The 22,414-nt window shown below is 39.1% G+C and overlaps 1 protein-coding gene and 1 long non-coding RNA gene across 6 annotated transcripts in view; one reads left to right on the plus strand and one right to left on the minus strand.

Moving 5' to 3' along the window:
• NCOA7 (nuclear receptor coactivator 7) overlaps positions 1-22,414 on the plus strand; it is a 151,966-nt gene that overhangs the window by 5,992 nt on the left and 123,560 nt on the right. For 4 of the 5 annotated variants that reach the window (XM_017863015.1, XM_017863016.1, XM_017863013.1 and 1 more), the window contains exon 2: positions 19,234-19,345. In XM_017863015.1, coding sequence (XP_017718504.1) covers positions 19,296-19,345 — 50 coding nt within the window. In that variant the 5' untranslated portion in view covers positions 19,234-19,295. Of the gene's footprint in view, positions 1-11,896; positions 12,098-19,233; positions 19,346-22,414 lie in introns of all 5 variants that reach the window. The other variant, XM_017863014.1, reaches the window with a different exon arrangement.
• On the minus strand, positions 1,601-22,235 carry LOC108522659 (uncharacterized). The gene is made up of 3 exons (XR_001883564.1): positions 22,190-22,235; positions 6,072-6,212; positions 1,601-1,905 (listed from the first exon to the last, which is right to left on the minus strand). It is a non-coding gene; the product is annotated as an uncharacterized LOC108522659 (long non-coding RNA).

Genomic DNA, 22,414 nt, shown 5'->3' on the forward strand with positions numbered 1-22,414 from the left:
CAAAAAAAAATCAAGGTTGAAGCTTTTATTTAATCATTCATCCTTCTTCTCTCCCCATCCCCCACCCACCTCAATATAAATCAGTTGTCCCTCAGTATCTGCAGGGGATTGGTTCCAGGGGTGGGTTCCAGGACCCCTGCAGATACCGAAATCTGAGGATGCTCAGGTTCCTGATATCAAATGTTATAGTATTTGCATATAATCTATGCACATCCTCCTGTATATTTAAACTCATCTCTATATGACTTGAAATACCCCAATACAGTGTAAATACTAAGTAGATAGCTGTTATAGTACAATGTTTAGAGAATAATGACAAGGAAAAATGTCTGTGCATGTTCAGTACACAACCATCCAACAATTCATTTTTTTCTTCAAGCTTTTTTTTTTTTTTGAGACAGATTCCCACTGTTTTGAGACAGACTGCCTCTGTCACCTGGGCTGGAGTGCAGTGATGTAATCTTGGCTCGCTGCAACCTCCACTTCCCCGGTTCAAGTGATTCTCCTGCATCAGCCTCCTGAGTAGCTGGGATTACAGGCATGTGCCACCAAGCCCAGCTAATTTTTGTATTTTCAGTAGAGACAGGATTTCACCATGTTGTCCCTACTGGTCTCGAACTCCTGACCTCAAGTGATCTGCTTGGTTGGTTGATTCCATGGATGCAGAACCCATGGATATGGAGAGCCACCTGTGCATGTCCAAATCAATTTTTTTTAGCAGCCCTTGCTTACTTTACTAATTCTCAAACACTGTGTTAACACCCATTAAAAATAGCTTTGGTATTTATTATGACACTCATCTGAGAGAGTGTCTTTTATGCCTCCCACTCTAGTTTTCTTCTGTGGTTGGTACATAAAGGGGCGAAAGCCTCCATATAGGGTGTCACTGAAGTTTGGGGATCAGCCAGGTAAAAAGGGTACTCTTAAGACATTGAAAGGATTAAACATTGACCCTGATAGATGACGTGAGCCGTCTAGAGAGAGTGGTCCAACCTAAGAAGTGACTCCTAAGTATGTGAATGAAATATTTTTAATTCCAACCCAAGTAATCAGAGATGTTAAGTGCTTGGTTTTTATTGCAAAGTGCCTGGCATGAGGTAATTTGCTTTTGATAGCTGATTAACAGAGGATTTAGAGAGTAAGAGTTTAATAGTGTTTGTTCAGCACTGTTCATGTGGAATTTCTGACTAGTGGTTTGTTCTTATCACTAACCAGATATGCCTTATAGAATAGAAATAATTTGTGAAATAAATTCGTAGGGCTGAGATCCCTTAAGAGTTTTCATGTTTCTTCTGTGATTGGAGCACTATACAAACGTTGAATTTATTGACTTGTTTCCCCAGGCATGCTGATATCATGAAGTGAGAGTGCTCTTAGTAGCAGTGCTAAATATTCTAGCCCTTGGATAAGTGTCGCCCCTGTAGTGTGGGATAAATCTCAATTTCAGGCTATTCATGGGTCTGCTGGGAAGGTCTGCTCAGTTCTGTGGTTGCAGGTGTTTATAGCTGAGCCCTCATCCCTAGTTTCTGGTGATTTCCCCCAGGTTTCTGTCTGTCTATAGTGTCCCACTGAAACAACTAGTTAGGAATACTCTTTGATGTTTTGAATCACAGAGCATTCCAAAGTAATTTCTATTTAACATGTCTTAACTCTTTGAAAACCTTTATAACAAGAAATAGGAATAAAATATTCACAAAACAGGAACTTAAGATGTCCAAGACATGAAAATAATACTGACTTCATGGCATCAAAGAAATGCAGATTATTCGATTTTAAAAGTCAGTTACAATGCTGGCAAGACTGAGGTTGTTTTTAGCTCATGAAGGGTAGAATGGTATACCTTCAATGGAGAGCAGTTTGCACCATGGACTCCCTTGGCACTCGTGATTCTCTTCTGAGTATACCCTAAGGAAACAATCAGACATTAAGCTGAAGTTCCATGATGAGTCCATGATCTTTGAGAGGCCACTGATATAGTGGAAAGGTTAAAAGCGGGAATGCCAGAACCGGTTATGTGGCTTGGAATCCTGTTCCACCAGTTACCACTTCTATGCAGTTAGGAAGTTCATTTCTCCACACTTTGAGTTTTCTCATCTGTCAAATGAAGATAATAATAGTATCTACTTCCTACATTGTACAGAGAATTAGGTAAATTAATTTATGTAAAGTACTTGGAACCCTGCCTGGCACAGAGTAAGCAACTGTGTAAGTATTAGTTATTATCAGGGGTGTTACTGTAAAATTTGAGAAAATTCAACAGTGGAATCATTTTTTTAAGTGATAGTAAATACATATGAAAAGATATTTAGCCATTAAAATAATGATTTTGAGCAATATTTAATTACATGGAAGATGTTTATAATAACTGAGTTAGACATAAAAAGTATATACAAAAAAATTCTCATTTGATTTTAAGATGCATTTGCATAGAAAACAGGAAAGTGACAAACTATTACTTTTTTCTCACTAAGGGGATCATAAGAGATTTATGTTTTCCTTTTCACATTTTATTTGTTATCCATATGTATTGTAATTATAATTATCGAACATTATTGCAATTATGTATCATCCGATTTTATATTTTGACTTTTAAAAGCAAATGCATATTCATTTTGACATATTTTACTTTCTCTTCCTCCTTTTAAAGCTACTAATATTTCACTTCCTCAAAATCTTCACCCACACATCATCTGCTTGGTATTTTCTTGCATTTAGCTCTCTTGCTTTATGTATAGATCAGCTCCAAGCCTGTTTCTTCAAGAATAAGCAGACCAAGTAAAATGACTTAAGAGATTTTAGTGGTGGTGACTTTCTCCTGGAAGTTTAATCCCAAGAATGTGGCTTAGATGATGATGTCTCTACATTTCATGCACTCAGCCTTCTCTTCTACTCTTCCCTGAATGAACTTGGCACTTTAGTGGGGTCAGAATCCTCAGTAATCCCACACATACAGGAGAATAATTCCTGCCTCCAAGCCTTTGCTGTCCTTGCTAGCTGGAATTTCCCTCCACATTTCTTCCTTTAAAATCAGTCTTCCGCACCAAGTTTATACTTAATTCCATGAATACTTTCCAACCCATCTATTGTATGCTGACTTCAGTTCTTTTGGCACTTAAGCATTTGTACCACAAATGAACTAAATATTGGCTTACTTTATTGCTTAGTTGTTTTTTTTTTTTTTTTTTTTTTTTTTTTTTTTTTTTTTTTTTGAGACAGACTCTCGCTCTGTCGCCCGGGCTGGAATGCAGTGGTGTTATCTCGGCTCACTGCAACCTTCACCTCCAGGGTTCAAGCAATTCTCCCGTGTCAACCTTTGGAGTAGCTGGGACTATAGGCATGCGCCACCATGCCAGGCTAATTTTTTTGCATTTTTAGTAGAGACAGGGTTTAACCGTGTTGGTCAGGTTGGTCTCGAACTCCTGACCTCAAATGATCCGCCCTTCTCGGCTTCCCAAAGTGCTGGGATTACAGACATGAACCACTGCACTGGGCCAGTTCTTATAGTAAGCTTATAGAAGTTGCGTTTTATATTACTCAATGTCCTTCTATTTTCTAGCACAACGTTATCCACATGCGTGTAGAACACAGGAAAATTGGACGTTGTTGTGTTGATGACATTCTTAGAGATAAAGTATGAGTGTTCTGTTTCATCATCCCCTTTGCTCATCCTTCTATTTTCCTTGTTTTCAAGATCAGAATGTTATATCATTTGGGTTCTCAGTCTTACAGATATTTGCCTGAAGACTTGATAATAGATTTTCGTTTCTAACATCTAAAACTTAAAGGGTTTAATTGCAGAGAGCACCACAGTTAGCAAACACATTTATAATGGGGGCTAGTAGTATAATATACAAATTAATCCTAGTTGCAAAGACAATCCTATCAACTTTAAAATATTGCTTGTTTGATCTAGACAATTTTATGAATCTGTCAGATAATTATTAAGTTTATAAATGTGTTAGAATTGTATAGGTTCATTTCCTGGAAAGGACCATATCCCAGGGAATGTTGTCACATACCTGCTGTCATAGTCTAGACTGGTGGTTTCTAAAGTGCAGTTCATGCATCACATGAAGGTACAGAAAGAAATTGTTAGAATGTCTTTATTTTCATGACTTCTATTTTAGTTATATGCCTTATCATTATTAGTACAGAAGACGTGTTTTTATAAGTAAAAGTAATTAGAGGCTTATGCTCAGATACTTTTATTGATGTGGAAGAAAAAGTGGAGACCACTAATCTAAATAAAAGGCAAGACCTTACCGTTTCATAACCTGAAGTCAGTTTCTGTTACTTAGCTGTAACAAGTCAAAAATCAACTTATTAAACATAAATTCTGTGTCCAGCCTAAACAAAGAGTTGTGATGTGTGCATAATTCTGCATGGATGAACAGCATAAGACACATTCCTTGCCTTTAGAGAGTTTACAGTCTGATTGGAAGGAATATGGGCATAAGGAACAATAATTAGAAAATGACACAAGGGGCCAGGCATGGTGGCTCATGCCTGTAATTTCAGTACTTTGGGAGGCCAAGGGAGGTGATCACTTGAGATCAAGAGTTCAAGACCAGCCTGGCCAACATGATGAAGCCCTGTCTCTACTAAAAATACAAAAATTAGGAAGGTGTGGGGGCACACGCCTGTAATCCCAGCTACTGGGGAGTGTGAGGCAGTGAGGCAGGAGAATCGCTTGAACCTGTGAGGCGGAGGCTGCAGTGAGCTAAGATCACACCCCTTCACTCCAGCCTGGGTGACAGAGTGAGACGCCATCTCAAAAAAGAAATAACGTAAAGAAAATGACACAAGGTAGCATAAGTGTGCGCTGAGAAACTTAGCAGTATGAGTTTGTCAGTGTAAAATTGCTATAGAAAGTGTGATAGGAGTGGCATAGTACATGGTGATTCTGCATTCTCAGAATGTTCCAAAGACTCTTATAGGATAAAATAATTCTTTGATTATCAGGTCAGTTCTTAGTCCACCTACCCAAATAAGCTGTGCTTGAACTGTCTCCTGGACCCAGATGTTAACTGGATGAACAAAAAGCTCATCGAATTAACATCTGGGCCCAGGAGGCAACTGGTAAATAATTTTTATCAATTTTCTTAATGGCGTGCCTGCATTTCCTTTAAATTATAAGAGAACGTGGCAGAATGGACATGTTGAGAAAGTAATAAAATTTTTGGAGCAGTGATAGTGTATAAAAGTAATTTAAACAGTGATAGTGTATTAAAGTAATTTAAAGTCAGCGTATTAGTTTCTTAGGGCAGCCATGACAAAGTACCAGAAGCTGGGTGGCTTTAAACATGTATGTTCTCACTTTCTGGAAGCTAGATGTTCAAAATCAAGGTGTCAGCAGGGCCATGTTCCCCCTGAAACCAGTAGAAGAATCCTTCCTTTTCTCTTCCTAACTTCTGGTGGTTTGCTGGACCTTGGAGTTCCTTAGCTTGCAGCAGTATAGCTCCAAGTGTGGCCTGTGTCTACATGGCATTCTCTCTTAGTGTCTCTGTCACTACATGGCCATCTTCTTATAAGGATTCCAGTCATATTGGATTAGGGCACCACACCACTCCAGTGTGATTTCATCTTAACTAACTGTACCTGTAGTGACCCTATTTCCAAATAAGATCACATTTGGGAGTACTGAGTATTATAACTTCAACATACCTTTTTTTTGGAATGCTGTAATTTAACCTATAACAGTAAGTAATATCAACCCTTACATATAAATATACCAAGACAAGGCACAATTTCTTGTCAAATGATGCCTTCCCAGCTAAAACCCCATAGCCATGCAAAGTGGTTATGGGGTAAATGACAACTGGAAGAAAAGAAAGCCTCCTCTGCTATTTGTGTCAATTGTCTTGTGTCTGGGCTTTGGTATCTCAGGCCTTGGTAGAATTATTCATATAAACAATAATATGTACTATGTGGTTTTGATCTTTCTGGTAAAACTCCACGAAGTAATTTGTGGATCAGGATGGTTCTAAGGGTGTATTGGGTTTTTTGTTGTGATAATGTTATATAATTGTCTCCAAACCGCAGTGGGTTATATCCACAAATATGTATTTCACCTTCATGGATTTGCAGGTTGACTGTGGTTTAGCTACTCCTGGCTGGGTTCTGCAGGCTGGCCTTGGCAAAGGCTAAGTCGGATGCCAAAGCTGAGGTACAGGTTCGGGTCTGTTCCACATGTCTTCATCCTGGAACCCAAGCTGAAGAGGGAAAAGCAGCTACCTGGAGCATACTCTGCTGGTGGGGAGCAGAAACTTGCCAGGTCTCTTAGTGCTTCAAGTCAATATGAATATGACTATTAATCCTCACAGTCTATTGGTCAAAACAAGTCACATGAAAAATCAGATGTGGTCATATGCTCTGTATACTAGTGCAAAGCATCACAGAGCTGCACAGCAAAGCGTATGGATGTATAGTTATCTTACAGCAAGGGAAGGAGTGCATAATTAGGAACAACAATCCAGTTTACCAGAAAGCCATTTTCTTCTGAATTCTACAAGTTTTATGACAAGCAACTCAATAAACCTTTAAAAAAAAGAACGTTTACCATAGACTTGATTTCTTAACCCGGTCTGCTAGAAATTTATAGTTGAATATTAAACACATAATTTTTTTTTTTCAAGAAGAGGTCCTTGTACTTCTCCATGCTGATTTAGTTTCACACTGGGCATACTCCCTGCTGCTTAGACACTTTTTGTTATGTCTCGTTCCTGAACCCACGTTTGTGTATTTACCACAGTCCATATTTTGCTAACCACAATACTACATGCCTCTCTCCATTGTTACCAAGACATCTGAGGCAGAATCTGGCAGAAATGCTGTTGTCTTGAGTGTGCTCTTATAGATAACATTTTCATCGGGGATAAAACTGTTTCTGGTTTACAGATTTGATTGTTAATTGTGTGGCACTATTGAAATATAACCCTGAATTGTGGTTTTCGGGGATGTCCTACTTTTAACACTTTCCCTACCAGCACTGGCCCATGTGACCCAGCCATTTTCTTACTTCCCTATTAGCACTTCCTCTGTGTGTCATACATTTTATTTGGCATAACTTTTTCATGCCCCTGTTTTCTGATAATTTTATGTAAATCTTATCTCCCTTGTCAAACATTGAAGTTTCTGTAGAGCACATTGGGTCCTTTTTATAGTCACAGGCTTCAGACAAATAGTACAGTTGTAGGCATAAAACAGGTTCTAAGTGCTTACTGAATTGAAGAAAATTGCTCATAAATACATTACAAGGCACTATTTAGGAGTAAGCATAAGTTGTTTATTGCCACTTATACTCTCCATGTAACTATGCTGAAAGCACATTAAAAAATGATAATTCAGTTATTTTATTTTGCATTTTTACAGGTATGAATGTATGCCAGTATATTTTGAAAATGCATTCAATTGCAGATCTCATCCACAGAAGGCAAAGAAGTACATGGCCTTTTCTTTAGTGAAATGGCAGTTTAACTGGTAGATTGTCTCTCATTGATAAAGTCTTAGAAGACACTCAAATTTAATTCTTGAAAAGGAGTGTTTGCTACTCATATACTGTATGTTTTTGGAAAGACATTCCATTTATCTTTTAACGCCTTTCATCTATCCAATTTTGTTGGTTTTATCAGTTAACTCTTAATTCAGATCCACGAAATAGCCCCCACCAAATAATAATAAGTAGTAATAGTAGTAATAGTAACTACTGCTCACATTTTTTTTTTTCCTCTCTTGAAATTGATTGCATTGGGACCCAGTGTAAGACCAGGACACATGCATTGGTGATGGCATTTGCTGTGAGCACAGGACCCTGGCACAGTGATTCACATTGGCACATATTCTCTGCAAGGATTTGGGGAATGAGATTGAGTTCTGTACCAGTCTAGAGACTCCAGAAGTTTGCAGCTTATTTCCTTTGGACCGGAGCTAGAATATGTCTGCAAAAAAATCAAATGGGCCAGAGACTGTATGGTTTTAGGAATGAATCTGTCTGGTAGTACTAAAATGAATTCCAGAAGTAATTGAAAACAAACTTTTCTTCCTATGTCTCCTGTTTGTTGATGCTACTTGGAGCCTAATGTCTTTAGATTTGTCTTAGAGACGATCTGAAGTGATCCTCCGGTGCCGCAGTATAGTAGGGGGTGTCTCCAGAAACTCCTCTGTGGGTGAGGCAGGCATCATATTTTGCACACCTCTTGTGACAGGTAATCAAAAGCATGTCGCAGGTACCCAGTAGTGATTGATAGTGAGAAAGAGGATGTCTCTTATGACTAGGAGATGAGATCAGCAGATAGAGTATTCTGTTTTCATTACCTCCAGTAACTTTCTGTATGACAATGCAGATTTGGCCCTTCTAATCTTTGTGTGCAGGTAGAAAACTTCAAAACTGACTTCTTATACCTTATGAGTATTAATGAGAGAATGCATTCAATGTATTTAAATTATTTGGTAGAAATGTTATAGAGCTATAATTTTTTAATTATAAAAATGAGCTATAATTTTAGTGCTTAGAAAAAAGCAGGCTTTCATAATTTAAGAGCAACAAAGAAATAAATATATTTTTTTTAAAAAAAGATCAAAATTCCAAATTCTGACTATCTGTATTTACCAATTCCATTTTCTGTGGGGAAATAGATTGGTTTCTTCTGTTCTCAAAACTTAAGGGGTAATTTAGTGAAGTAAGAGAATGTGGTTTCCAGTTAGCTCTTTAAAAACCTACTCAGTGCAATAAATAGTTGTTGAATGTACTGACATGTTTACTAAAGTGCATTTAGTATGAGTAGTAATGGCTAACCTCAATACAGGTCAGTATTTATATCCTTGAAGACAGTTGGCCATAAAGCTGTATTCACCCTCTTATTCTTTTTTTTTTTTTTTTTTGAGACGGAGTCTGGCTATCACCCAGGCTGGAATGCAGTGGCACGAAATCGGTTCATTGCAACCTCTGCGTCCCGGGTTCAAGCAATTCTCCTGTCTCAGCCTCCCGAGTAGCTGGGATTACAGGAATGCACCATCACACTGGCCAATTTTTGTATTTTTAGTAGAGATGGGGTTTCACCATGTTGGTCAGGGTGGCCTCAAACTCCTCACCTCAGGTGTTCCACCCGCCCCTGCCTCCCAAAGTGCTGGGATTACAGACGTGAGCCACTGCGCCTGGCCCCCGTCTTGTTCTTTTGAACTGTGGCTAAATCCAGGAAGAACTAGGCATTGATGTGAAAATTATGTGTAGTAATAGCCCACCCTTACAGGCCATTATTAGTGGTTCCTTCTTTGGGGTCAGACAGAGCTGATCATTCTGGCTGTAACTCTTATATCTATTTGACCTTGAATAAATTCTTTAATTATTCTAAAGTTCAAACTCTTTATCTGGAAAGAATTGAGATTAACTCCCTCATGCAGTCGTAAAGATTAAACCAAGCAGTGTGTGTAACAGTATTGAACAAAAAATTTGGTGCATATGGTTAATGTTCAATAAATATTTAACTATTTCCTGTCATCTTTATATTTACTAGGTCTGCCTAGCTTGATAGTTTACTATTTGGGACGGATTTGAATGTGGCTCTTCAGGTATATTGAAAATGGTATTTCATGAACACTTGGATATTTGGATGCGTGGAAATGTCAATGGATAGAATTTTCTGTTCCGTGGGGCACCAGATTCTAGTCATTGATTTTTTTACACATTGAGTCTGTGTAACAGCCCTTTTGCAGATAAAGAAACTGAAATTTAGAGAAATTAGGTAACTTACCCAAGGCTACATACCTTGTAGGTGGTGGAATCTGGATTTTAACCAGGCCTATCTTATTTTAAAGGTACCCGTTGGCTGGGCACAGTGACTCACACCTGTAATCCCAGCATTTGGGGAGGCTGAGGTGGGCAGATCACCTGGGGTCAGTAGTTCGAGACCAGCCTGGCCAACATGGCAGACCCCATCTCTACTAAAAATACAAAAATTAGCTAGGCATGGTGGCAGGTGCCTGTAATCCCAGCTACTTGGGAGGCTGAGGCAGGAGAAGCACTTGCACCCAGGAGGCAGAGGTTGCAGTGAGCCAAGATCATGGCATTGCACTCCGGCCTGGATGACAGAGTGAGTCTCCATCTCAAAAAAAAAAAAAAAAAAAAAAAAGGTACCCTCTGCCTTAATAGCATGGGTTAGGTGTTATTCAGATGAAGCACAGAGCATATGGAAAACAGAGAACTTCTCAGGTATATGAAGTTTATAAAGTCTCGGCTTTAAAGGAATTTTTGAACTTAAAACATTTAATTTAAAAACTAATTTAAAAGACTAGTTTACTTGTGAGGCTTGATTTTCCTTTTGATAGTTATTCTCATTGGGTGTGGTTCCCTTTCCTGGGGCATTTTGGTTGGCATGGTTATGGGAAGGACGCTACTGGCATTTAGTTGGGGGCAAGCAGAGGTGCCAAATGCCCTGTAATGAGTGAGGCAGTCCAAGAAAATGAAGAATTGACCCTTATACTTGGGAATTTCATATCTTCTTCTGTAGGAGCAATATGAATCTATAATATGTCTTCTAATGAACTGTGTCTGAGAATTTACATATTGAAATACCCGTGATCAAATACTTTCCTTTGGGGCATCATGATGATTTTATAAAATTAAGTGTGTAAGTAGGTTACATGATCTATGAATTTCATCTCAGTATTACGAAGGGCGTATAATAAAATGGTTTACATATTTATTTAGATGACGTGTTGAATTTGATAAGGCTGAGAACTGCGTCTCTACAGTAGTCATATAAAACAGTTGCTCAATATGTGTTCTGTCACTCTTGAAGATGAGGAAGCCATTCCATCTGCAGGCAGCTGTTTGCACCTACCTCTCAGACAGTTCTTCCTTATACTGAGCCGTGGATCTCTCTCCCTCTCTATCTAATGTCTAATTCTAGGTTTACCTCTTTGGAGATCTGTCTATCAAGCCTAAATCCTTTATTGGATAAAGATCCTTCAGATGTTTAAAAACAGCTATCATTTAATCCAGGTTTTCTCTCCTGACCAACTCCTTTGACTAATATTCTTAAAATCTAGTTTTATGCCATTTAACCATCCTGTTTGTTCTAATTTCCCTGTAGTGTGAGATCCCTAGCTAAATGCAGTAATCCTGATGGAGTCTAATCCTCAAAAAGGGTGTGACAGACTATTATAATCTGTTTATTCTGGGTTGATAGCACTAGTGGGTTTTTTTGGAGGCGGGTGGGGAGGAAGGTGCACAGTGGAATTACCCAACTGTAATTCCATATATGAACCTTACTGTCATCTAAAACCACAAATCATATTCACTTGTGCTAACACTAAACTGTACCACTCTCATTTCTTAGTACCTCACCAGTAAAACCTGAGATTCATTGGGAGCAAATTTCCACCTCATAATAATTGACTCCTTTCTACAGACAGCCGAGGGCTTTTGAATCCTAATGCTGCTATCCAGGATGTTATTAAGTACCTACCTCTCCAAATGGCTGATAAGGGAGGCCTCTATGTTTTTGTTCAAGTTAGTGGGAAATATACTCATGAGGACAGGGCATAAGAAAAAATACTGTATTAAGCTATTAACGTTCCCTCTCCAGGTTCAGAATGGATTTCAGCTCTCAGAGCAACTGAGGTTGGTCAGTCAGTCAACACATACCTCTTGGTACAGTGATTCAGTGATTTCCTTTATTCATCTAATCATATAAACATCCACCTACACAGCCAACCCACATTTCTCCATCTTACCCATAAGCAGACAAGAGAAATTTATCAAATGCCTCTTAAGTGCAGTTACATGTGTTTTCCTCCTTTTCCTAATCCACTAGAATAGTAGCTATGTCAGGGAGGGAAATTAGGTCAGTGTGATTTGACTAAGCCAGCATTCCCTGACTGTCCTCTCTTCTACCAGCCCTTGCACTCCAGCCATACCAGATCACTCAGGATTCCCCGAACACCACACATTCCTGCCAGAGGCTTGCACATCCTCATTCTGCCTGATGACCCTGACCTCTTCTGCATTCACCATCTGGGAAACTCCTGCACCTCCTTCCCAGCCCAGCACTGGCATCACCTGTGACGTTGCCGGGACACTCCTTCCCTTTGAGGCAGTGTAAGTTGCTCAATGCGCTGTGCTCTGTGGTTCCTTGTGACCACTAGTATCAGAGCACTCACATCTCATTTTATCAGCTGATAAGTTATAGTTGCCTCTTCTTCCTGAGCTTCCTGGGTGATGAATGCTGTCTTCCTCTTTGTGTCTGCAGCAGAATACTTGGTCCACGGTAGATGTTTCCAAAAGCAACCCACTCGTCCTGCCGAATCGTTGGCTTTCTGGGATCATTCTAGATCTCAGGGTCCACTGCTCCCTTCTCTATTTTCTTACCAAACTGCCTTAAATGATCATTTCTAAAATTTTCCTGGGAATCTATGTGATGATATGCTTCAGTGTATAGTTTGCACAATTACCCTTTCTAAATTAAAATGCATTTGCCTGTTTTCAGGCTTCTGGCATTTTCTACATCTTCTACAGTTCCTCACCCGACCAGTGACTTTTTAGAAATCTCATTTGCATGTTCTTTTCTAAGAGAGAACTTGTAAAATGATCTATCTAGCCCAGAGATGGGTCTTCATTTAGAGTATGTAGGAGATTTGATGGCATCTTTTGACTTATCTTAGGTAAAAGAGCACTGAAACTCACATTTGTTTAATTTTTCTCAGGTCAAATTTGAGCACCCTAGGCAGAGAATAATGGAATAGGAGTTGATAAGTTCTCCATTCATTTTGCCATCCAAAGATGTCAAACCCTTTCCCAAACAGCAGATCCGGAGCCCATCCTTGATCATCACCTTGCTTCATCACCAGGAATAACTTTTTAGTTATTTGTTGCCATTCATTTTTAGGTTTGTTGTTGTTGTTGCATTGTTTTTGTAACAAGCATTTCTTTATTTGGGGGGTATTATCTGATTGCTCCCCTTTTAAGTTGTGTTTTTTTTTTTTTTTTTTTGAGACAAAGTCTCGCACTGACACCCAGGCTGGAGTGCGGTGGCACAGTCATGGCTCACTGCAACCTCTGCCTCTCAGGTTCAAGCAATCCTTGTGCCTCAGCTACCTACATAGCTGGGACTACAGCCATGTGCCACCACACCTGGCTACTTTTTGTGTTTTTAGTAGAGATGGAGTTTTGCCATGTTGGCTAGGTTAGTCTCGAACTCCCGACCTCAAGCCATCCACCTGCCTTGGCCTCCCAAAGTGCTGGGACTATACGCATGAGCCACTGCGTCTAGATACCCTTGTAAGTTTGTGGCACACGTTTATATCTGGTTCTGTGTCCTTCCCAGGTTTCTCTAAAGTTATAGGGAGTGTTCAAATTTCTGACCTTGTTTAACATTGAAATTTGAATATTCTTGCTTTGTTTAGATGACAGTGTGGCTTTGAGAGACGGAACACCTGTTATATTTTGGTACAAATATAACTATTTTCTAGGAGGAAATGCCTGCATAGAAAGGTCCATTTTGGTGTGTTCCTTACGTGACCAAACACAGTGTGACCATTGTGTACTCCTGTCATCATTTCATTTGTATATTAAGAAACATGTTGTTGGGAAAATAGCTGATGGGCCTCATGGATATACTGCTGTTTTCCTAGTCCTGACTTGTTATACTTGAATATTCAAGGAACTGCAGTATGTTGGAGGTGAATCCAAAAAGTCATGCTTTGCTGTGTGGGTCCACAGCTTTGTGACCCACAGCTGAGAGACTGAGAGGTACTAATTAATTTCCTTAACAGCACTAGCTGTGCTGTGGCAGCGATTTAAATCCAGTCTGGTATACACTCCAGTGTCTTTCAATAACCTTTGGAGCCAGAAAGCATTTGGAGATGAGCTAGAAAAAGTAGTCCAGAGTCGACAACATCGCATGCTGCAGCTCAGAATTTGCAAGTTAAGACACATGTACCTAGCCACTGGGACGGGGAGATCATTGAGGACCTCCAGCTGTGTAACCCACAGCTGTGTGGGTCAGTTTGATGTAGTTAAGGGGTCTCTGCTGGTTCTGTTCTTTTAAATGGTGCCATGTGTACAAACAAGGAACACTTTGCTGATGATTCAAAAAATACTTTGTCTTCATCACAGCTCTTTTGAAGTAAGGATTTTTATGTGCTATTTTTATTTGAATAATGAAGTGGATTTAAGTTTAAATTGACTATCCTGATTTAAGATTGCAAAAAAAAAATATTTAGATGGAAGATTCATCTTGTGCTTTCTCATGAAATTCTTTTTGGTCTGCAATACACGGTAAATGCAGGAGACTCTTAGAAGTCAGCAATTAGATGAGTCTAGAGTGTATTGATGTGAAGGAAAGTCAACATTAAATGAACAAAGGGCTTTTAAGAAGCCCATTATGACCACTTATAATGGAAAATGTAGTTCCCATTAGAGATTGATTTAAGGAGCCCTGGTTTGTCACTGAAGCATGAAGGCTGCAGTGTGGTGTTCTGTGCAAATCATTTTTATAGCGTTCTCTACTGAGCTCCTTCTGGTTAATCTGTTGGTGTGTCTAAACCTGTAAGAACTGCATCTATCTTGTTGAAGGAATATAAAAATTTCCAGAAACTTAAACCAAAGATTAGCATATTTTTCATTTATCTCATAGGATATTGAAAATTTTAAAACGCCTTACTGGTTGTAATCAGACACAGCAGCACCAGATGTCAACTCTTGGATCATTTAATCTTTTGTCTTGTGCATATTTTCATAAATATTTTCTACTTGAACCAAATATCAGTTTCTGGCTCAGCTTAAAGTATAAAATTTTCCAGTTAGATTGCTGTAACTTCATTTTATTCATGACTGAAAATTTAATAGAGATCATTACTTTTTTGACTTGTAGGAGATGAACTTTAAAATAAACCGCCTGACCCATGGCAGGGCAGAGAGCCTAGGATTCTGATCCTTCCTGGAGTCTGAGGGAGGCTGGCATGAGACTCCATCCTCTATCCCTAAGTAATTCTTAATTTGGGAGGAATTTTTGGATTTGTTTTGGTGTGCCATGTAACTGATCTTATCCCCAGTTCTGGATTAATTTAACTCCTTGCATAGCTTTTATATGGATTTTCTGCCTACTTATGTGGCAGTTATTTAGAGAAGTATAGTAAAAGTGAAACATGGTGGTTTTGACTCGAAGGAATTTATGGTTGGGGCCAGGAGACCAAGTGAAATGCTGTTGTCACACCGTATATGATTAAGTGCCTTGCAGTAAGTGATAGGTGATATATGAAGTTTGCTCTTTAGGGGAGAGAAGGGCACACAAGTGGTCAGGAAAGCCTTTGAAGTAGAATTGGGCCTTGTCAGAAGGAGGAGCCTGGCAAGGTTGCCTCATGCCTGAGGAAAGAATGAGGATAAAGGTGCAGAGTTGGGGAGGAGCCCAGGGGGTTCAAACCACAGTGTGAAACTGAGCTCATGAGAGTTAGACACTCAAACGCCTTCTTTCCTTTTTCTTGTTTCCCCTTGCACTTGAATTCTTGAATGAGTACTAACGACCCCAACATGGTAGCATGACTTCCACTCCCAGTATGTCACTAATGCAGTCCTGTTAGAGGTCCTCAATGACCTCCCTGTCCCAGTGGCTAGGTACATGTGACTTAACTTGAGAATTCTATGCTACAGCATTGGATATTGTTGACTCTGGACTACTTTTTCTAGCTCATCCCAAAGGCTTTCTGGCTCCAAAGGTTATTGAAAGACACTGGAGTGTATACCAGACTGGATTTAAATCACTGCCACACCACAGCTAGTGCTGTTGAATTAAGGAAATTAATTAGTACCTCTCAGCCTCAGTTTAATGGAAATGAGGACATCTAAATCATAGTGTGGTTGAAGGATAAAAAGATAACATAGGGATAATATGTTGAAATAAATGGCTCTTCATAGGCAGGCATCAAGATCAGTTCCCTTTCCGTACCTGGTAGCCACTCTTTCCTTGCCTGAGTGTGCCTATCCCCTTTCACTTCTATCCCTTTGCTCTGGCATTCCCACTTTCTGAAATGCCCTATCTCTCTTTTTTACCCATTGAAATCCTAACCACTCTGAAAGGTTTATCACCTCAAGCAGAATTGAACTTCCCATCTTTTAGATTCTTAATATTATTCATTGGACAGCCCCAAGTTACTATCCTACAGTTTAGTTATCTGCACAGTCATATTTTCATGACTGGATGAAAAACTCTTTGAGGGCGAAGTCCAAGTCAGGGATATGAAGATAAACTAGTAAGAGCTGAGACTGTGTACTCCCTTGTTTCTGTATAGGGCTGTGTGAATAGTTGTCAGGCTTCCAAGGTGATCTCATCATCATATTGTTTTTTCTCCTTTTCTTCCTAACTACAAGCATATGCTGATTATTTCTAATTTCTTTCCTCTAGTCTTTACTGCCCTTTTGTGCTTTCGATGTAATCATACGTCTGGTGAATGTCCCCAGCTCCACTATCCCATAGCCGTCTCAAAGGCACCATGTCCACAACCGATCTCTTACCTCCTTCTGCTGCCCTGTCCTACATGGAGCGTGCCCTCTTCATGTATATTGTACCAGATCTTTGGTGTCGTAGCCCACACAGTTCCTGAAGCAGAAACTTGGAGGGCATCCTTCATTCCTTACTTTCCTTGTTATCTACACTGCATGAGTCACCAAATTCAACTCATCAGCCTCCCAAGTATTTCTTGAGTCCATCACTCCTCTTTCTATGTCAACTACTGCTTCCTAGGTTTGGGTGCTCCTCCCTCAATTAGTTTGACTGTAATTTCTTTTTAGTGAATCTACTTCACCCTGTCCTTACATCCTCTCAACTCCATCCTCTGCCTCTGCTGTCTGATGCTACACTCCATCATGGAAAACCCTCTGGTGGCGTCCTTTCATATACATCGCAGATGAGAAAATTGGTTTTATCTCGTGGACCAGCTCTGATCGATTTGGTAATGGCTCTGCAAATGCTGCCGCTGAGTTCAGCATGAGCAATTGGTGGCATCTGACAAGGTACATTGAAGGGGGTGGGCCACACATAGCCTAACTAGGATTAAGTCCAAGCTCCTTAGAGTGGCATACTAGGCTTTCTGTGACGCAGATCCCGCCCATGTCTTCATCCTCAGCTCACTTTACCCTGGAACAGCAGGGAACTATTTTGCCTTCTTGCTTTTGTTCAATTGAAACCTGCTTGCTCGTACCCTTTACCCAAGAAATGCATTTTTTTTTTTTTTTTTTTTTTTTTAGACGGAGTTTTGCTCTTGTTGCCCAGGCTGGAGTGTGACAGAGTGGTCTGGGCTCACTGCAAACTCCGCCTCCCAGGTTCAAACAATTCTCCTGCTTCAGTCTCCCAAGTGCTGGGATTACAGGCGCCCGCCACCACGCCTAGCTAATTTTTGTATTTTTAGTAGAGACGGGGTTTCACTATGTTGGCCAGGCTGGTCATGAACTCCTGACCTCAGGTGATCCACCCACCTTGGCCTCCCAAAGTGCCGGGATTGCAGGCGTGAGCCCCTGTGCCCAGCCGGAAATCCATTCTTAACCTACAACCTTAGTGTGTGCTCAGGGTACCTGGGGTGGGCCTTGCATAGGGTTAAGTGTTATTTAATTTTTTTCAATTGGCAAATAGAAATTATATATATTATATTTTTTCAGTGATACTTTGAAAATATACATTAGAAAATGGCTAAATTGAGCTAATTAAGTATTTTTCCTGAGGCCTCTTTTTAAGCAGTACATATAACATTGTCTTGAAATCTTAAGTGTCTCTCTGGAAAGACAATATATACTGTTAGAGCAAATATCATGGCTTTATGTTTGGCCTCTGGTACTTATCATACTCCCTTTCATGTAGTATGTATTGTGGATTAATTTGTTTATTGAATTGAAATGAATTAGTAAATAATTTTGATTGTGAATACAATTTGCTTTACTTATTTATATTTACTAATTTTTTTTTTTTTTTTTGAGACAGAGTCTCCCTTTGTCACCCAGGCTGCAGTGCAGTGGTGCCATCTCGGCTCATTGCAACCTCGGCCTCCTCGGTTCAAGTGATTCTCGTGTCTCAGCCTCCCGAGTAGCTGGGATTACAGGCGTGCACCACCATGCCTGGCTAATTTTTGGTATTTATAGTAGAGAAGTGGTTTCACCCTGTTAGTCAGGCTGATCTCAAACCACCAATCTCAAGTGTTCTGCCTGCCTCGGCCTCCCAAAGTGCTGGGATTACAGGTGTGAGCCACTGCTCAGCCTGCTTTTTTGTAATTTAAATTTGATTGGTGAACTTCAGGGTGAAAGGACAAATTTTAGGAATGTTAGTGCTCTGCAGAAATTTAGACCGGTGAATCAGGCAATAAGTAGACATTGGAAATTTTTGAGCAGGGGAGTGGTATGATGAAAGTGGTATTTAAGGAAGCTTGATCTGGAGACAACCTTTTATGTTATAGGCTTAAGCCACTGCTGGCAAGCGTGGGTGAGGGTCGCGGGGAGGGGGGGAGGGTGGAGAAGAGGGAGAGGCAAGGGTTTAAAGCCATGCTGAGGAACAGCTTCCTGTGTCTTTGTACTTTCATTTCCACATTTGCTCAAGTGGGATGTACTTGCTGGCATGTTTCCGAAAATAAAATAGAGTGCTGAAGTTATTTTTATTTTTTAAAAAAGAACATTCTTGTAAAACACCTAAGTGAGCCATTTTACATAATTATCTGAGACATATTCATTATTAATTGCTTGGGAAGGGTGATTATGAGTTCAATTTTTTTTTTAAATAATTAGCATCTACATAGTTAGGCTACAATCTTCCAAAGTCAGTGAAGGTTTTTATTTTGGCATGTTTTAAAATATATGAGGGAAATACTTCAGTTTTTGTTGCCCAGGCTGGAGTGTGGTAGTTTACTACAACTACCAATTGTAGTAAAATATTTTCTGCTGTTAGGACTACAGAGAGTAACCAGATTAGGGAGGGAAGACATCAGGCATCTAATGGATGAAACACCAGAAAGATAGGATATTTAAAATAAATAAGATCTCCAAAGTTTTTATTTTGCTTTATAGTTTAGCATCTCCATTCTGATTGTAGTTTCTCCCATTTAACATTTGCATTTCATATTTGACTCATGTGACAGTCTTTCCTGGTTAAAGTTTATTTTTCATTTGTTTTGGTCCATGTAGTTCTACTCCACTTTATTCTTCACATTGGCCAGTGTAAACTTTTAAGTTTACAGTTACTTTGTTATTTTTTCTTACAGGGTTATGACTCACTATTAAAAGAGGGACTTTTCCAAACACTTTGCACTTTTGATTGTGTATTATGGATACCAAGGAAGAGAAGAAGGAACGGAAACAAAGTTATTTTGCTCGGTAAGCATTCATTTTACAAAATTATTATCAGTACTTTAAAGAAATATTTGAGCGAACTTTGTCCTCAAGCATTACTTTGCATTTTGTGTTTTGTGCTTGTTCATAAATAGAGCAGGTAACCAGGAGAAGTAAACTATACTTTGCTTCATCCATTTTATTCATATTAGAGGATTGTAACATTTGGTTCTTCTCTTTCTAGCTTTGACACTCCTCTCAGGCCAGTGTTGCTCAGCAAATCCAGCTGTCATGCTCTGACCTGCAAATTGCTCCGAATCCCATGTTTAGCAACCTACCTTGAATTTTAAATCCTAAGTGCTTCGCTCCTACTGTTCTGTAGCTTAATTGGTTGGACTATAACTGAAAATTTCTGACACATTTAAAGCTTATCACCTTGTGGGGAGTCTATTACTAAAAAATACTTTTGTAGGTAGGTGAAATGGGTGAAATTATGTTTTTGAATCAGAGTCATTTTTAAGGCTGGAACTTGTCCAACATAAATAAATTTGTTGATATCTGAATAGAACTAATTTAGTATATGATTGGTTACCATTTACAGATTTAAATGTCTATGTGGCAGTCACTCACTAATCATGAAAAAATGAATTATATGCTAAACATTTGTAAAACATTTTGATAAGCCAGAATGTTTTCAGACTCAGAGAACATAGGCTTAAAAACATTATGTTTCTCCTAAATTGAAATGCGTGTTAAGAACTGAATTTAGCCTCATTCCATCCCCAGTCCCCAGGCTGTGCTCATTAGAGATGCATTTACTGTTTTCTAAACTGAGCCTTGGAGCCAAAACCAAAGTTTACTGTTGATGTTTTTATATAGTAATTAAGCTAGATTTTAGGTTGATGATGGGAAAAGGAAGGAAACAATGTAAGGACCTACTATGTACTGAGTGCTTTACTTATTATTTTAATTGTCTTCAAAATAAATCTATGCCATCAGTTAATTTATCTCCATTTTACCAGTGATGCAACTAAGACTCGGAATATATTTTGTCCATTTCATGCAGCATAAGAGTCAGTATTAAACATAAGGCCATCTCCAAAAGGCATGCTCCAGTTAGGAATAGTAAATCATGAATAAGGTTTTGGGGAAGCACAAGTTAAACTACCAATTGTAGTAAAATATTTTCTGCTGTTAGGACTACAGAGAGTAACCAGATTAGGGAGAGAAGACATCAGGCATCTAATGGATGAAACACCAGAAAGATAGGATATTTAGAATAAATAAGATCTCCAAAGTTTTTATTTTGAGATAATTTTAGATTCACATGTAGTTAGTTGTAAGGAATAATAGATACCCCTATTCTTTATCCATAGTAAAATATCACAGCTAGGAAATTCACATTGATACAATCCCCTAGCCTTATTCAGAGCGTTCATTGTATGTATGTTTGTATGTATTTAGTTCCATGCAGTTATATCACATATGTAGATTTCTGTGGTCACCATCAGTCAAGATACACAACAGTTGCACTGAAAGGATCCCACATGCTACCTTTTTGTATCCCTACTCACTCCTTCCATCTACCTGCCTCCTCTGACAACCACTATAATTTGTCATTTCAAGAATACTACGCAAATGGAATCATGTAGTATGTAACCTTTGGCATTTAGCTTTTTCTTCCCTTCAGCGTTACTCCCTTGACATCCCTCAAAGCTGTTGCATGTATCGATAGTTTGTTCCTTTTTATTGCACGGTAGCATTCCATAGTATTTTTTTAGTCATTTTTAGTCATTTACCCATTGAAGGGCATTTAGGTTGTTTCCAGTTTGGGCTATTTATGAACAAAGATGCTAGGTGCTACAATCATTTATGTACAAGTTTTTGTATGAGCATGAGTTTTCATTTCCCTGAGATAACTGTCCAAGAGTGCAATTGCTGGGTCAAAGGATAAGTGTATTTTTAGTTTTATAAGAAACTGCAATACTCTTTTCTGGAATGGTTGTAACATTTGACATTCCCATCAGCAAAGTCTGAGTAAACCAGTTTCTCTGCATTGTCATTTGGTGGTGTCAATATTTTTTATTTTAGCTATTCTGATAAGTATGTAGTGATACCTCATTATGGTTTTAATTTGTATTTCCTTAATGGTTAGTGAGGTTTAACAGTTTCATGTGCTTATTATTAGCCATATGTATATGTTCTTTAGTGGAATCTCTTATCTTTTGCCCATTTTCTAATTGAATTGTTTGGGTTTTTACTGTTGAATTGTACACATTCTAGTCTTTTGTTGGATATGTGGTTTGCAAATAATTTTCTCCCGGTCTGTAGTTTGTCTTTTCATCCAGTTAACAGAGTTGCAGAGCAGAAGTTTTTAATTTTGATGTGATTCGATTTATCAGTTTCTCCTTCTATGAATTGTGCTTTTGGTCTGAATTCTAAGATCTCTTTGCCTAGCTCTGTGTTCTGAAGATTCTCTCCTGTTTTTCTTTTCTGAAAATTTTATAGCATTATGTTTTATATTGAAGTCTGTGATCCATTTTGAATTTATTTTTGGATAAGATATGAGTTAGGTCAAGAAGGTGGTCATCCTTCTCCTCCCCCTCCTCCCCCTCTCCCTTCCTTGCCTCCTCCCTTTCTTCCTGCTCCTCTTCCTGCTCTTCTTCCTCCTACCCTTCCCTGCTTCTCCCCCTTCCTTCTTTCTCCCACCTCCTCCTACCTCCTCCTCCTTACTTTCTTCTTCTTTCTTTTCTTTCTTCTTCACATGCCCTACATAGTGGTTTTAAGAGCCATAGTGCCTTCTCAGTCTGAATCCAAAGTTATACATCTTTTCAAATGCCTTCTGACTTAACTGTGGAATTATCGAGTGGAATTAGCAACAGAACTTACTTGAAAGCCAGTTTCTGACAATATAGAGCAGAGTTCTCTGGAGCAGAATACTTAAGAGCAGTCCAAGTAAGATCTCTGGAGAGAAGGATAAAATGTCAGGCCAAGGGTGAGGCCAAATTGATGCAATCTCAGTTTTCTCTAAACTAAATTATACCACCTTACATAAATCTCAACTAGTGTTCCGAGGAAGTCAAAAGGAAGATTTACCCTGATGTTGTGCCTGCT

This window comes from Rhinopithecus bieti, unplaced genomic scaffold, assembly GCF_001698545.2.
Source record: "Rhinopithecus bieti isolate Rb0 unplaced genomic scaffold, ASM169854v2 scaffold_65372, whole genome shotgun sequence".
Classification (NCBI taxonomy): Eukaryota; Metazoa; Chordata; class Mammalia; order Primates; family Cercopithecidae; genus Rhinopithecus; species Rhinopithecus bieti.